The following is a 15147-nucleotide window of genomic DNA, read 5'->3' on the forward strand; positions in this document are numbered from 1 at the left end:
GACAAGGCAGTCCAGTCAAGTTCTGGTTCTCACAGGTTTCACTGTATCATTTTAAAAGGCATCTTGGGAAATTATGTATTAAATATTATGTGCTTGACATTTAAGCACTTTACATATATAGCTCACTATTTTTTTTTTTTTTAAATACCTTAAAAAACCCCGCTGCTCTTTGGTCAATTCTGACGCACAGTGACCCTACAGGTCAGAGCAGCACTGTCCCGTAAGGTTTCCACAGATAGCTGGTGTGACCTGAATTGTAGGTTTCTTGGTCAGCGGCGGCGCTTTTAACTACTGCGCCACCAGGGCTCCTTTTATATCTTACAGGTCATTACTTGTACTTTCATCATTAGTTTTATCATTTATCATTAGTTTTATCATAATTACTTCTTTTATCATTAGTTTCTTAAGGTAATCATCTATCGAATTCTAAGCCTTTAAATGTTCTATCTGTACACTTTTGTACATTTGCATCTCTGCAATTTAAATGAGTAATCAAACATATACATAAAAATACAGCTATTAAAAATACCAAATAAAGTTACTTCAATTTAGAATAGGCTAGTAAACCAAAAAATTATACATTTGTGTAAAAGGCAAGTTAAATTGTTAAATATAAAACTTTCTTATAGATTACAATATATAAAGAAAAAAATATGGAAAAGATCACCTTAGAAAAATAACACCCATAGAGTGGAAGCCATTTTAATCCATCTTTTAGCACATAGCGTACATGTCCAAGAGCGTTCTGCCTGATGGCCAAAATGTCAGCGATGATCCAGTCCACTGTAAAGAGAGAACCACACGAAGCAGTGCATAAACGCCTCTTACGTGAGCTTCAGTATTCCTTCAGAGGACACAAAGCTTCTTCATAGTATTGTATTAGGAATACACTTCTAAAATACTGTAATTAGAATGTTAAAAATTATTTTAAATTACCCCCAGATATTTAAAAACTACATGTTTATTTGCATTTCTGGAAGGGCTTTTTACTTAAAGGATAAAAAGTCACAAAGCACCAAGTAACCCAAAAGCAGCATGAACGAGACACAAGCTTGTCTACTTCTTAAATCTAGAAGACATAAACAAGTTTTCTTTTTTAAAGAAAAAGAGGAAATTATAAGCAAAAAGTAACAAAATGAAATCCGCACAACTAAGCAAGCCATGTATACTAATACACTCAACTAGAGGCAAATACTTCATCCTTTTAGTCAGTTTTAGGATACAATATTACGACAACATTCAAAACAAAGGTCTTAAGAAGCTTAAAATTGTGCTAAGCAGATAATATGTTTCTCAGATAACCAAAGAACATGCACACGGGCTGCTAGTAATTATAATCTATATATACGTTGTAAAACTTCAGCAAAAAAGAATAAGAAGGCATGAGCTGATAATAAGAACAAAAATTTCCTAGAAGAAATTAGTTGAGCTTTCAAACAAAAGAAGAAATTCCAAACAGAGGGAGCGGTCCTCGCCAAAACAAAGAAACAGGAACCGGCAAAACATGCTCTTTGCTGTGTGCCCTTGAGTACAGTCTGACCCATAGAGCCTCCATATGACAGACGGCCTTGAGTACAGTCTGACCCATAGAGCCTCCATATGACAGACGGCCTTGAGTACAGTCTGACCCATAGAGCCTCCATATGACAGACAGCCTTGAGTACAGTCTGACCCATAGAGCCTCCATATGACAGATGGCCTTGAGTACAGTCTGACCCATAGTGCCTCCATATGACAGACGGCCTTGAGTACAGTCTGACCCATAGAGCCTCCATATGACAGACGGCCTTGAGTACAGTCTGACCCATAGAGCCTCCATATGACAGACGGGGTATATTCTTTATGGGAGCAGATCCTCAGGTCTTTCTCCCATGGAGCTGCTGGGTAGGTTTGAATCGCCAGCCTTTCAGACAGCAGCGAGTGCTTAACTGTTGCACCACCAGGGCTCCTGTCAAAATGTGTGTAGAGGTTGTAAAACAGAGGAGATAGTTTAAATAGAATAAAAGACAATAAAATGAAATTAAGACGGCAAACAGTAAAGGGTCGTGAAGATCAGAGAGATTTGGATTTGAAAGGGCTGCCAACTACCCAATCTCTAGATGAGAATGAAGTTGATAAAAATGAAACTTGAAGGAGAATTTTTTAGTATCTTGTTGCTGTTGTTAGGTGCTGTTGAGTCAGTTCTGACTCATAGTCACCCTACATACCACAGAACGAAACACTGCCCCATCCTGCACCATTCTTATAATCATTATGCTTTAGCCCATTGTTGCAGCCACTGTGTCAATCCACCTCATTGAGGGTCTTCCTCTTTTCCGCTAACCCTCCACTTTACCAAGCATGATGTCCTTCTCCAGGGACTGATCCTTCCTGACATGTCTAAAGTATGTGAGACACGGTCTGGCCATCCTTGCTTCTAAGGAGCATTCTGGTTGTACTTCTTCCAAGACAGGTTTATTCGTTCTTCTGGCAGTCCATGGTATATTCAATATTCTTCGCCAACACCACAATTCAAAGTCGTTAATTCTTCTTCGGTCTTCCTTATTCACTGTCCAGTTTTCACATGTATACGATGTGATTGAAAATACCATGGCTTGGGTCAGGCACACCTTAGTCTTCAAGGTGACGTCTTTGCTTTTCAACACTTTAAAGAGGTCCCCTGGGAGCAGGTTTTCCCAATGCAATGTGTCTTTTGATTTCTTCACTGCTGTTTCCATGGATGTTGACTGTGGATCCAAGTAAAATGAAATCCTTGACAACTTCAGTCTTTTCTCCGTTTATCATGATGCGGCTTATTGGTTCAGTTGTGAGAATTTTTGTTTTCTTTATGTTGAGGTGTAATCCATACTGAAGGCTGTGGTCTTTGATCTTCATTAGTAAGTACTTCAAGTCCTCTTCACTTTCAGCAAGCAAGGTTGTGTCATCTGCATAATGCAGGTTGTTAATGAGTCTCCGTCCAATCCTGTAGCCCTGTTCTTCTTCATATAGTCCAGTTTCTCGGATTATTTGCTCAGCACACAGCCTGAATAGGTATGGTGAAAGGATACAACCCTGACGTACACCCTTCCTGACTTTAAACCACTTAGTATCCCCTTGTTCTATTCAAACAACTGCCTCTTGATCTATGTACAGGTCCCTCATGAGCACAATTAAGTGTTCTGGAATTCCCATTCTTTGCGACATTATCCATAATTTGTTATGATCCACACAGTCGAATGCCTTTGCATAGTCAATAAAATACAGTTAAACATCTTTCTGGTATTCTCTGCTTTCAGCCAGGATCCATCTGACATCAGCAATGATGTCCCTGGTTCCATATCCTCTTCTGAATCTGGCCTGAGTTTCTGGCAGTTCCCTGTTGATACACCGCTGCAGCGGCTTTTGAATATCTTCAGCAAAATTTTGCATGCGTTGGTATTAATGATATTATTTGATAATTTCTGGATTCGGTGGGATCACCTTTCTTGGGAATAGGCATAAATACGGAACTCTTCCAGTTGGTTGGCCAGGTAGCTGTCTTTCAAATTTCTTGGCACAGATGAGTGAGCACCTCCAGCGCTGCATCCATTTGTTGAAACATCTCAATTGATATTCTGTCAATTCCTGGAGCCTGGTTTTTCCCCAGTGACTTCAAAGCAGCTTGGACTTCTTCCTTCAGTACCACCGGTTCCGGATCATATGCTACCTCTTGAAATGACTGAACACTGACTAATTCTTTTTGGTATGATTCTGTGTATTCTTTCCATCTTCTTTTGATGCTTCCTGTGTCGTTTAATATTTTCCCCACAGAATCCTTCACTATTACAACTTGAGGCTTGAATTTTTTCTTCAGTTCTTTCAGCTTGAGGAACACCAAGAGTATCTACAATGGATGAACTGGGAGGCTGCAATACTTGAAAAACAAATTGCTAAGAGTCTGTGAAAAGAACATATCCCTAAAATCAGAAGGGTATTCTGGACCACAGAAATAAGAAAAGGAGTGAATTAGTTTTATGAGGAAAATGTTTAAAAAAAAACTGTGGGAAATAAAACCTGGAAAATTAAAGGAGTAACCATGAAGTTTTAAGCAGAGGGGACCGTTTTCCATAAGATTATAGGATGATTAGCTTTCAGCTGTGTGAAATTCTTTAGAAGTTAGAATTTCTAGACAGTAAAATAACTCAAAGGATATTTAACTATTTAAACATTAAAAATTAACATTTTTGGATAAATATTTTCTCAATTACTGTGTATATCTTCTGAGATACAGGTTTTAATTTTCACGGAGTCCAGATTCCAAGGTTCTGTGGAGGTTGGAGGGAGTAACCCACCGAAGCTGTTGCCTGAGATGATCCTTGAACCTTGAGTCTTGAAGGAACTGGTCTCCTAAAAGCCACCTCGAAGTCAAACAACAGTCTAGCTAAGTAGTAAAGACTCTTCTGCCTTGGACATTATGTTCTTTTCAAGAATTATCTATATGTAGTCAGTTTCAAAAAGCAAGCTTCAAGGTCAGCCTAGAAGCTGCGTTTAGGGCACGTTGTTATTAAAGAAACACTGTTCTACCCTATTTCTATGGCAGTGTCCATAAGATGGGATATAAGAATCTTTGGAAGTTCTTTCCTCTTTGGAACATTTGTTATCCCACTTTGCAAATCATATATTAAGTAAACTTCAACCGATTTCTATTACTGGCTTAATATGATTTTTGTTTTAATACCTCAATCAGAGACTACCGTTTACAAGTTAGCTTTTAAGAGTTATAATTACGATATATATGTTTTATCATGGGTCCCTTTAAATAGTGTGTGCCTACAAGATTTCTCCCCCTACCTTAAAAGATCCCTTCCAGTGATGTCTATCACTTTGAAATACCTATGCTACTGGGTTATCCATCAACTATCACTTTTCTCTAAAGTATACAACTTCCTGTAGAGGGCCTCTTGCTATTCCCTTCCCTCTAATTTGAATCAGATTAACAATTACTGACAAATACATGTTATTTCTAACCACGTCTTTGGAACCATACAATAGAACTTGTTATAACTACACTTAATGGAAAAGTAAACAAACTCTGAACAAGTTCTGAGAACTAAGTGTATGGTTCTCAGGCTAAAGTACACCTTGGGACGTATTTGGGGTACAAAGCTAAATAACAGATTTGGCTTATCTTCTTGGAATAATTATTTTTTAAGATACACGGGTCGCTATGAGTCGGCATCGACTTGACGGCAGTGAGTTTATTTGCTTTTTAAAAATAAGTTGGAAATGCATTCTAGGCCACAATATAACCATGTTTGGTTAAACATAAAAACGCATTTTTTCTTCCCTCAAACTTTCAATGAAACTTGTAAAAAGAAAAGTTGGCAGAACATGGAACACAGAATTTTAAGAAATCCTGTTACAGAAAGAAAGCTCTATATGAAATTAACCAGTTGGTCAATATGAAGGAAATCTGGGGAACTCAAAGCTATTATAAGTCAATTCCTGCCTGGAGCCCAAAATACCTTTTAACTTGGATATTCGAACCCTATTACGTCAGTGGCAGGACAGGAATAAGCAGGATTATGTTAGTAGTAATTAAAAAAAAAAAAGGCCAATGAGCCTGGAGAAACAATCAAAATACACGAAGAAGTTAAACGGCTTATCAGCCAGGATTATAAGCAGACACCAACCATGAGCATTGTTCTGCTATTTTTGGCTAAAGTCAAATGTAATTACATCAAATAGCCTCAGCCAGTCATGTTAATAAAGCTGGGAAATACACAAATACATAAAAATCCCCATCAACCCCTTGTAGCTTCAACTTTTGTCCTACAAAACTCAATGTAATAGTAACTAATTGAGAAAAACACATTTCAACTTTTCCATTCCTTACCTATGGTATAAAAACCAAAAAACAAAACAAAACAAAACAAAAACCCCACAAACCTGTTGCCATCAAGTCGATTTTGATTCATGGTGACCCCATGTGTTACAGAACAGAACTGCCCCATTGGGTTTTGTTGGCTATAATCCTTACGAAAGCAGGTTACCAGGCCTTTCTTCCATTGTGCCACTAGGTTAGTAGATGAGTGCTAACCATTGGCGCCACTCAGGACCTTACCTATGGTATACCTTTCTAAATACTGTGCTATCCTGAATAAAAATAGAATCACGAAGAGACAGTTGAAGGGAGGATGATGAAGGTAAGCCACAGACAAAAGAGATTTTCCATTAAGAATATTACCATCGATCAGGTTGTTTTTAGCTTTTTGCTTCTAGGTACTGTATTTTTTAAGGTGGTAAATATGGAATTTTAAAAGTATGCATCAAAAGCAGATTTGAAATAAGACATGAAGTGGGTTTTTTTTGACTGAATTATCTGGAGAACTAACAAGTATCTTAATGAATGTCAATTCCCTGGTTTTGGTATTATAACACAGTTATATAAGATGTCACCCTCAGGGAAACTAGGAACGTTATGCACTGTTTTTGCAAATTCCCAAGTCTATAATTACCTTAAAAATAAAAGGTTTAAAAGAAGTACCTTAACCTAATTTAAAGTAAATATTGTACGACATCCAAGATCAAAGTCTTCTGTGATTCCTTGGACAGAAGAACAGTAAGCTAGACTTAAAGAATATTAAGGAAGAAGCAAAAGTAACTGCAGACATTTGAAATTAATACTGTGTTTATGAAATGAGTACTCACATACTAGTACATACAGGTACAACTTTTCTGCAGTTAAAAATTGAAAACATAAAATGTATATACACTCTGACCTACCATTTCCATTTCTAGAAACACAACTTACAAAGTAATTCTACAAATATAAAAGAAAGAATGTACAAACTATTTAAGGAGCTATCCTAAGAAACAGGAGAAAAAGAAAATAACTTATTTATACCCAACAGAGAGACAAGGTTAAGTCCAGAAAAATTCACGGTTTTAATATTCTTTACTTTCCAAAAAATAAAATCACACACACAAAAGGTTAGAATACCTGCATAGAAAATTCACGTTTCCATAAAAGAACATTTAGATATGTAAGAATATTATTTTGAATGCTATATATCTTTTGCAGAAAAACCGAGGTTACATGCAAATGAAATACAAACCTGTGCTTTGATGATTTGATAAATATATTATATTTTCCTTGTCTTTTGGCAAATCTCCATACAGCAATATCTAAAAGATAAAACAAGAAACACTACTTTGACATGTAATATACAAAAGAAGACAATTTCAAAAGTTGAGAAAATTATGATGTTGTGAATATTTCCATCCATGATTAACGAAATTTAGATTTCTGTGAGGCGTCTCAGAGACCATAAATGGCACATGTATATAAACTGGGTAAGTATAAAAAAAAAAAAGTATAGGGCAGGTTAATGATCATCAAGTAGAATATCAATATCCTCATGACAAAAATACAACAAGCATTTGTTGAATGCTCATAGTGTATAAAACACTGTTCATAAGAGAAATCTTCCTTCAAAGAGGCTACAGTCAAATGTCAGAGACAGATGTACACGATGAGACATAATGCAAAATTTACGACATACATTTTACTATAAAGAACTTTAAACAGAAGAGCAGAAGAAGTATTTATTAGGTATGATTTCAACGGATGAGGTGAAGGCAAAAATTTTCTTGAACAGAGAAACAGAAGCGGTAATGTCTAAGGCCTGTCTGGGGACACCTAGTAGTGTCACGGGCAAAACACGGGGTGTGGTGTGGGGAGTTGATAAGGAGAGCAAGAAGACTAGAAAGATTTGAACCAGAACACAAGAAGTCTCTGAATGGCGTGCTAAAGATTAAAAGCATATCCTGTAAGAAATAAGGCACCAGGATTAGGAATCTTTCTACCTCTATAAAAAGTACAAGCTCAAGATAAGACGGGTTTCCGGGAGGAGGGAGGAGTTGCCCGCAGTAGGCTTCAGCTCTACCAGCCTTGTGTTGTCCCTTATGCTAGTGGTGGACACATAGGTGTTTGTCATATTAGTCTTTATGCTGTTTTATAGGTCTTAAATATTTCATAATAAATTAAAGAAAGTAGGAGCAATTTTTAAAGACTTCAAAGGAAACTACTGCTAACAGTGTTATATTTTTACTCATGGCATTTTTGTGTCTGTATCTTGTCATCAAAGATTATGAATTAGCTAAAAATTTTTAGATCTATCTTCTCCACAGAGATTATCTTTTAGTCATAACACTACTCATTAATATCTTAACAAAAGAAAGAAAAGGAAAATGACATTAACCAAACATCTCTATGATAAATGCAACCAGATGACAGGAAGTTCTAGAGGTCAGGAACTCAGATTGAGGTTTATATTAACTTCCTTAGAAAACTGCACAGTGCTATACACATAGTAATGTGTTTAAATACTTGTCCACTGATTCTTTTTTTTTTTTTTTTTACAAAAAAAGTTTATCTGTGACACCTCCCACACCCTCCCCCCCCCCCCCCCCAAAAAAAGTTTGTTCTATATAAGGCTCAACTGAAGGTCTGGCTTATGGGCAGTCACCATTCTCTGAACAACGAACCAGAATTGTTCCAAGACTACTGTGTGTGCACCGGGTTTCAAATTGTGCTGTGAGGTTACCACAGCAGCAGATACACAGCAGAGCATTTCTGGCTCAACTTTCTTGAATAGGATATTCACATTTAAAGGTTGTGGTTTCATTGATTCAACACAAATAACAATCTTTGGAGACATGCCTGGCCTCCAGGGAATAGTTTTTCTTTAAGCTGAGGTAATACTTGACCCATCAAGAGACTTTCCTTTCCCTTCCTTGCTGAGCTTGGTTAAGAGATTGCCAGGTTGTAGCCTTTGAAAGTAGATGAAAAACAAGCTATTAAAAGGCACTTCTCAAAGGAGTAGATTACCAATCACAGAAAACATAGCCCTGCAAATTATATCTTTCATAAAACTAGATATATCTCAATTTAAAATAAAACAAGCATGGTGAGGGTGAAGAGGAAAGCATAAAAAATAAGTACAGTCATCTAATATTATGACATAAACAATTTCCACTTTTACACTTAAGTAGGCTGAGGCATATAAAACTCCAGTTGCCTTGTTTAGTGACGCATGATCAGTTAAAGGTACTGCCAGGTTAAGACTATTCCACACTTCTATTTTTTGGGCTCAGTCCATATACTAGACGGCTTTAAAATGCCGTAATTTTCTACATTTGTTTTCTCGGGACACAAAAATAAGCCCAAAAATTTTGTAGAAAAAGCTGTCTTTGCAAAAAATTAGGCTAATTTTCCCTGTCCCCAAATGACTCTGAAACAACTGATATTTTCGACATAGTGTTCGATTAACTCAGTAACGAAAGTAGAACATGCCCAGTATTTAAAAATTGATCTTCAATGGCATCTAGAGAAAGTAAGATAAGCTATGAATTTAACCGGGTAAAACAGAGGGAGAAAATGTATTTCAACTAAAAAATCACTTAAGAAAGGTACAAAAGTGATATCAGAAACCTAATTCATAGCTCTTAAAGGAAATAAATGGGGCCCTGGAGGAGCAGCGGTTAATAGCTCAGGCTGCTAACCACAACGTCAGCATTTCCAATCCACCAGCCACTCCCTGGAAGCCCTATAGGGCAGTTCCATGCTGTGCTACAGGTCGCTATGAGTCAGAATCAACTCAATGGCAACAGGTTTTAAGGGAATAAGTTATATATATATATATATATACATATATATAAAAAAAATACACACACACAAATATATATATTTGAAACTATTATATATATACTTAAGACTATCTTCCAATATGTGTGATATAGTTTGAAATCTCAAAATACATACACCTACTCCTCACTTATTGACATGGTTAGGTTCTAAAGATCATGATATTATGTGAAAATCTGCGTTATATGAAAATGGAGGCTGACCACATCAGATCAATAAATGGAAGATAACTACATCATTACACAACTACCAAATTACATCATTATGTATGTAACTGCCCAACCATTGAGAATCACAGCTCAGCACAGCTGACACATAACCTTAACCATCACAGACAGCGTTACTCTCGCTTTGCACCTCGGCATTATTACCAGATGTACATCGCTAATAAGTAAAACAGTAGGATAGTAGACTTTTTACTATTGTCTTAAATGTGAAACGTCCGATAACAAGAGAGTTGATAAACGAGGAGTAGGTGTATTTGGATTGACAGCCTCTTAAGTATTTGCACTTATTACTTAAAGTATAAACTAGGGTATAAACTGTACAAAATAGAGTAACCTCTATAGTTACCTTTCATACGTAAAACTTTAAAGGATTTGAAAGCAAAGTAAGTAAAATGATAAACGGCAAATCTTATTATAATAGATGCAAATCATAATTAAGCACTTCAAATAAATGTTGATCAACAAAAGAAAGGAATGCATAATTACAACAATTACGCATTCACATATACAGTTTTTAAGGTCCTTCATTTGATTCCTGTTTCCAAGACTCCAAAGATGAACAAGAGTTTCACTCGAGCTTATAATTATCAAATTTCTTCTTCGTATTGAGTGGAAAGTTTTTTTTTTTAAGTAAAACATTTTCATTTAAAAATGCAGACTTTCAAAATACTTCATAAGACAGTTATTAATATCTTATTAACAAGTATATTATTAATAAGAGAGCTGTAATGTTTCATAAGAATCTACAAAATATTAATACAAATAAACAATTAAGTTATTATATAATCACTTATAAGCCTACCTGTACTGATTTTATTGTAACTCTCTAAAGCAGCTTTTCCTCCTTGATGCCCATCAATAGATGAATGGATAAATAAAATTTGCTACATAAATACAGTGGAATATTACTCAGCGATAAAGAGAAATGAAGTCTTGATATATGCGACAACATGGATGAGCCCTGAAAACATTAGGGTGAGTGAAGTAAGTCAGCCACAAAAGGACAAATATTACATGATCCCACTTACATGAAATATCTAGAATAGGCAAGCGTATAGTGACCAAAATTTGTAGGTGGTTACAAGGAGCTGGTATGTGCACTGGAGGACTCGTTGTTTAGGAACCACTGAATTTAAGGGTGATGAAAAATTTTGCAAAAAGATAACAGTGATGGTTGAAGAATGAGATAAACACAATTACTGTCACTGATTTGTACACACAAAGAATGTTGAAATGGCAAATGTTTTATTATAAGCATATATTTAAAAAAAGAGAACTAAATTGGCTTTTCATCATACTTTGTATACCTCCTCACTGAAGCCTATTTTCTAATCCAGATTGCCAGAATCAAACACTCCTCCCTTTATTTCACGACATACACGGTTCACATTCCAATCAGAGCAGCATTGTACACACCTATTTACAACTCACATTGTCAGCTTCAGGGATTTGATCTTTTTTTTTTAACCCAAAAGCCCAGCACCCAGATGGTTTTCAAGAGATGCTTAGTGAATCAATTAAGTCTATACTCTTATTTTCCACAAGTAGGCAAAGCTATACCTGATTTTCAACAGTAAAGACGGTTCTGGAATATATTTTAAATGCTCCAGAGACTTTTTAAAGGCATCATTCTGTGAATTTTCTCATACTTGTATTTCAAATCACATTAATCACTTTTACAAATTTATTTTACAGATAACTTGTTCTTTGAAAACAAAGCACATAAAAACATTTCTTCATAATTACTTTAATAATTTTAGGGTGATCCATTTTTTAAAAACTCGTCTGAAGTCCCTTTAGGAAAAAGAACAATTTTCCCATTTAATTTTATGAATTCAGAAGCAGACAATAAAAAGTTTTTGAATAATTATCTTCAATACAACTGACATACCCGCTACTGCTCTGCTTTATTCAAACAAACCTGTTTATCTTTCGTAAGTTGGTTTTCACAAGAAGGCTTAGCTCTAGATGACTACTTCCACCTTGCCTTGGTTATATCATTACTTGGTCTTTAATTTGCTCCCATGATACATAAACTACTTGAAGGCTCCCTCTTTAGTACCCTGAAAGCAGGTAGCAAAATGTTCAACACAGCACAGCATCCAACTAACAAAGTCATGGGGAAATAAGTACACAGCTTTCTTTTTTAAAAACTATATTCTTCATTTATCTTAATAATGTCCATCTTCCTTCAGTATGCAAAGCTTGTTAGGTATGTAAACTAGAGCAAAAGTACCAACCTCTCTAAAATCTATTTCTTCACCTATAAAATGAGTGTGATAAGATTAACTACCCCTCATGGGGTTGTGATGAAATAAATAAGACTATGTAAACTACTTTAATGCTTGGAACACAACAACCATCCCCAAAATGTTAGCTATTGTTATTATTATCCCCTAAGGTGAAATTTTTAATTCAAAATTGTGTTAAGTGATTAATGGATATGAGAAATAGCTGTTTGGCCTCTCCTTAAAAAAGTAGTACTCTGATAAGATTACGTAGAAATGCAGCTATACAGAGTTTCAATCTGAATTAAGACTGCAAATACAATTCACACCTTAACAACGATGTTCATAATCATCTGAAATGGATTTTTAAATGTAATTTTATGCCAATGAAATATATTACCACGGTTAATCAGTACTAGATTTCTACCATGAGGCGTACACAAACTGTGGTCTTTTTCTGCTCAATACGGAACATTTCACTGAATAGGAAAATTACAATCCCCCCGAAAAGAGCATATCAAAATAGTAAACACAAATAATCAATTATTAATAATAATTAGAATGAAAAAACAATTATCATGCAACATTTAAATGGAGCCTTATAAATTAAAAAGCTCTTTCTTACATATCCCTCATGTACACCTCTTGGTACTGTTCTTATTTTACAAGATGTGGGAGAGAAAATGGTTTTTACCCATCATTGAGCTAGGCAGTTTCACATATTATCTCATTTAGTCTTCAAAATAACATGATTATACATATTATTACTCCCATTTAAGGATGAGAATATTGAGATTGAGAAGTTTATTTAATCAAGTTCATATAACAGCAGGCAGAGTGCTGGGGGCTTACACCCAGACTTATCACCCCAAGATAAAAAAATCCTGACTGTGACAAAACAATTATCTGAGAAAATTAAAAATGTCAAAAAGGTTTCACATAGATTAGAACCTTATATAATTCTTTCATTTTGAATATTACCAGAAGGATATAAGAAACCCATAAGAAAAAAGTAAAACTAACATCAAAAATATTTTTCCAGGGAAATACAAATCAAGAATAGGAACAGAGCAATATCTGAGTTCATGAAGAGCTAGCCATTCACTATATTGCATCTGATTTATACATAAATCATATTCTTCTATATGGACAGCTCCTACCCAGTGAAGAAACCACTCAGATCATGTTGAATTACTCCTTCTGTGTTTCCTCTGTTCTTTCTTCATTTGTTTATTTTGGACTTATCTCACCATACATTCAGGTTTTTTGTCATTTTTCTTAATGGATTTTTTTCTACACTGCTAAAAAAAACTTGTGTGTTACTTGAGGGCAGAGACTATTTTATCAATCTAAAATGCTAGAACCTCACTTGTTATCTAACATGGTTGGCACTTAATAAAAATCTCCTTTCTAGGTATCATCACCCTCATTTTTTTCTGCTTCGGCAATTCTAACCCAAAGACAGCAGAGAGTAATATCATCTTTCTGCTATTGCTTACACTTACCCACATATGCCCCTCTTCAACACCCAAGCAACACTTTCATATTTACTGCTTTTAAAATTATTATCATAGGAGGCGGGGCCAAGGTTGCAGAGTAGTCAGTGCTTCCTGTGGTCCCTCTCTCACAACAAACACCCAAAAAAACAAATGAATTGATTATATATGACAATTTAGGAGCCCTGAACATCAAAGACAAAGATGAGGAGTTTGATCAAGCAGCAGGCAGAGAGAGAGAGAGGGTTTGCCAGACCTGACCTGGCCTGCACTCTGCAGGCTGGATCAGCTGGTACATGTGGGCTGAGGCAAGCAGTGGCACTCGGGACGCGTTCTCCACAATGGGAGAAACCAAACGGCAGAGCATCTACACAAGCCTGCGGGACCAGGGGAATCTGCGAAAGTTAGGCGCAAGCATCTAACCTACTGTGTGGGATCAAAAAAACCCTTCACCCTCTGGGAAGTACCTCTTTCCCATTTACCTGCCCCTCCCCACTCTGCTCTGGTCCCAATCTGGCTTCAGTGACTGCCGTGCCCTTTGGCCCGGAAGTGGGACCCATCACACACCTGAGTCATTCTCCTGGCTTTGGAGGGGGAACAAATTAACATACAAATAACAAACAGGAAAAAAGAATTTGCCAGCTCCCCTGAAACGGGACCTCAGAGGAGGCACAGATCCTTTGCCTAGGCACAGGCATAAGGGGTCCATGGACTTTGAATGCCTTTCACCCCTGCCTAGACCTGTGTGGGTCCATTTCAACATCATAGGCCCTCATCAGCACAGTATAACAGGGTACATACCTGAAACCTATTTTCAAATGCAACAGCTAAGAGGGAGTGGTGGATTCATGACATTTGACACTGCCCTGCCCATTAAGGGGGATCCTCACCTGCCCACACCAGGGCCTGAGGACTGGTGGCTCTATCCACTCCACCTACCACCCAAGACAGGGGTCCAAGAATAAGTGATGCCTCCCAGTCCTTATATCCAACAGCATTGGGTGCCCAAAGTCTGGCTGCAAAACCCACCAACCTAGGCACTCAAAGGAACAGGGACATGCTTTCTACCCAGGCACTCAGTGGCAGCCATCAGCCCCCTACCTTGGTCAATGCATAACCCCCTACTGCAGCCAGATGCCTGTGCCTGCTCTAATCACCCCTACATAACCCAGCCTATCTAGGACTGCAGGTGAGAGCCGGCACCACACACTCGCTGACCAAGGACCTGGACAACTGAACTGAATCCACATAAGAAAAGTAAATGGACTCCTGGGCTCTCATACCTAGTAGCAGCTCTAACCACCTGGTGATAGGATGTGAGAGCTTCAAAGATGCCAAAAATCAAAGCAGTTCACATAACCAGCCTATTTGGGCATATCAAAACAAAACAAGAATCTAGGACATAGTAAGCAAACATAAATAAATGTAATAACTTCTTGATGGCTTTGAGACAACAGCCAATATCAAACACATAAAGAGGAGACCATGATGACTTCAGCAAGCAACCAAAACAAAGAACCAAGAAACCT

The 15147-nt window shown here is 36.8% G+C and overlaps 1 protein-coding gene across 3 annotated transcripts in view; it reads right to left on the reverse strand.

Annotated features, from left to right (window-relative positions):
• AGPAT5 (1-acylglycerol-3-phosphate O-acyltransferase 5) overlaps positions 1-15147 on the reverse strand; it is a 107872-nt gene that overhangs the window by 76878 nt on the left and 15847 nt on the right. For all 3 annotated transcript variants that reach the window (XR_010323532.1, XM_064294937.1, XM_064294938.1), the window contains exons 2-3: positions 7077-7146; positions 668-783 (exon numbers count right to left, since the gene is read on the reverse strand). Coding sequence is in view for 2 of the 3 variants with exons in the window: in XM_064294937.1 (XP_064151007.1) it covers positions 668-783; positions 7077-7146 (186 nt within the window). In the remaining variant the exon portion in view is untranslated. The remainder of the gene's footprint in view (positions 1-667; positions 784-7076; positions 7147-15147) is intronic.

The sequence above is a fragment of the Loxodonta africana genome, chromosome 12, assembly GCF_030014295.1.
Source record: "Loxodonta africana isolate mLoxAfr1 chromosome 12, mLoxAfr1.hap2, whole genome shotgun sequence".
In the NCBI taxonomy this organism is placed as follows: domain Eukaryota; kingdom Metazoa; phylum Chordata; class Mammalia; order Proboscidea; family Elephantidae; genus Loxodonta; species Loxodonta africana.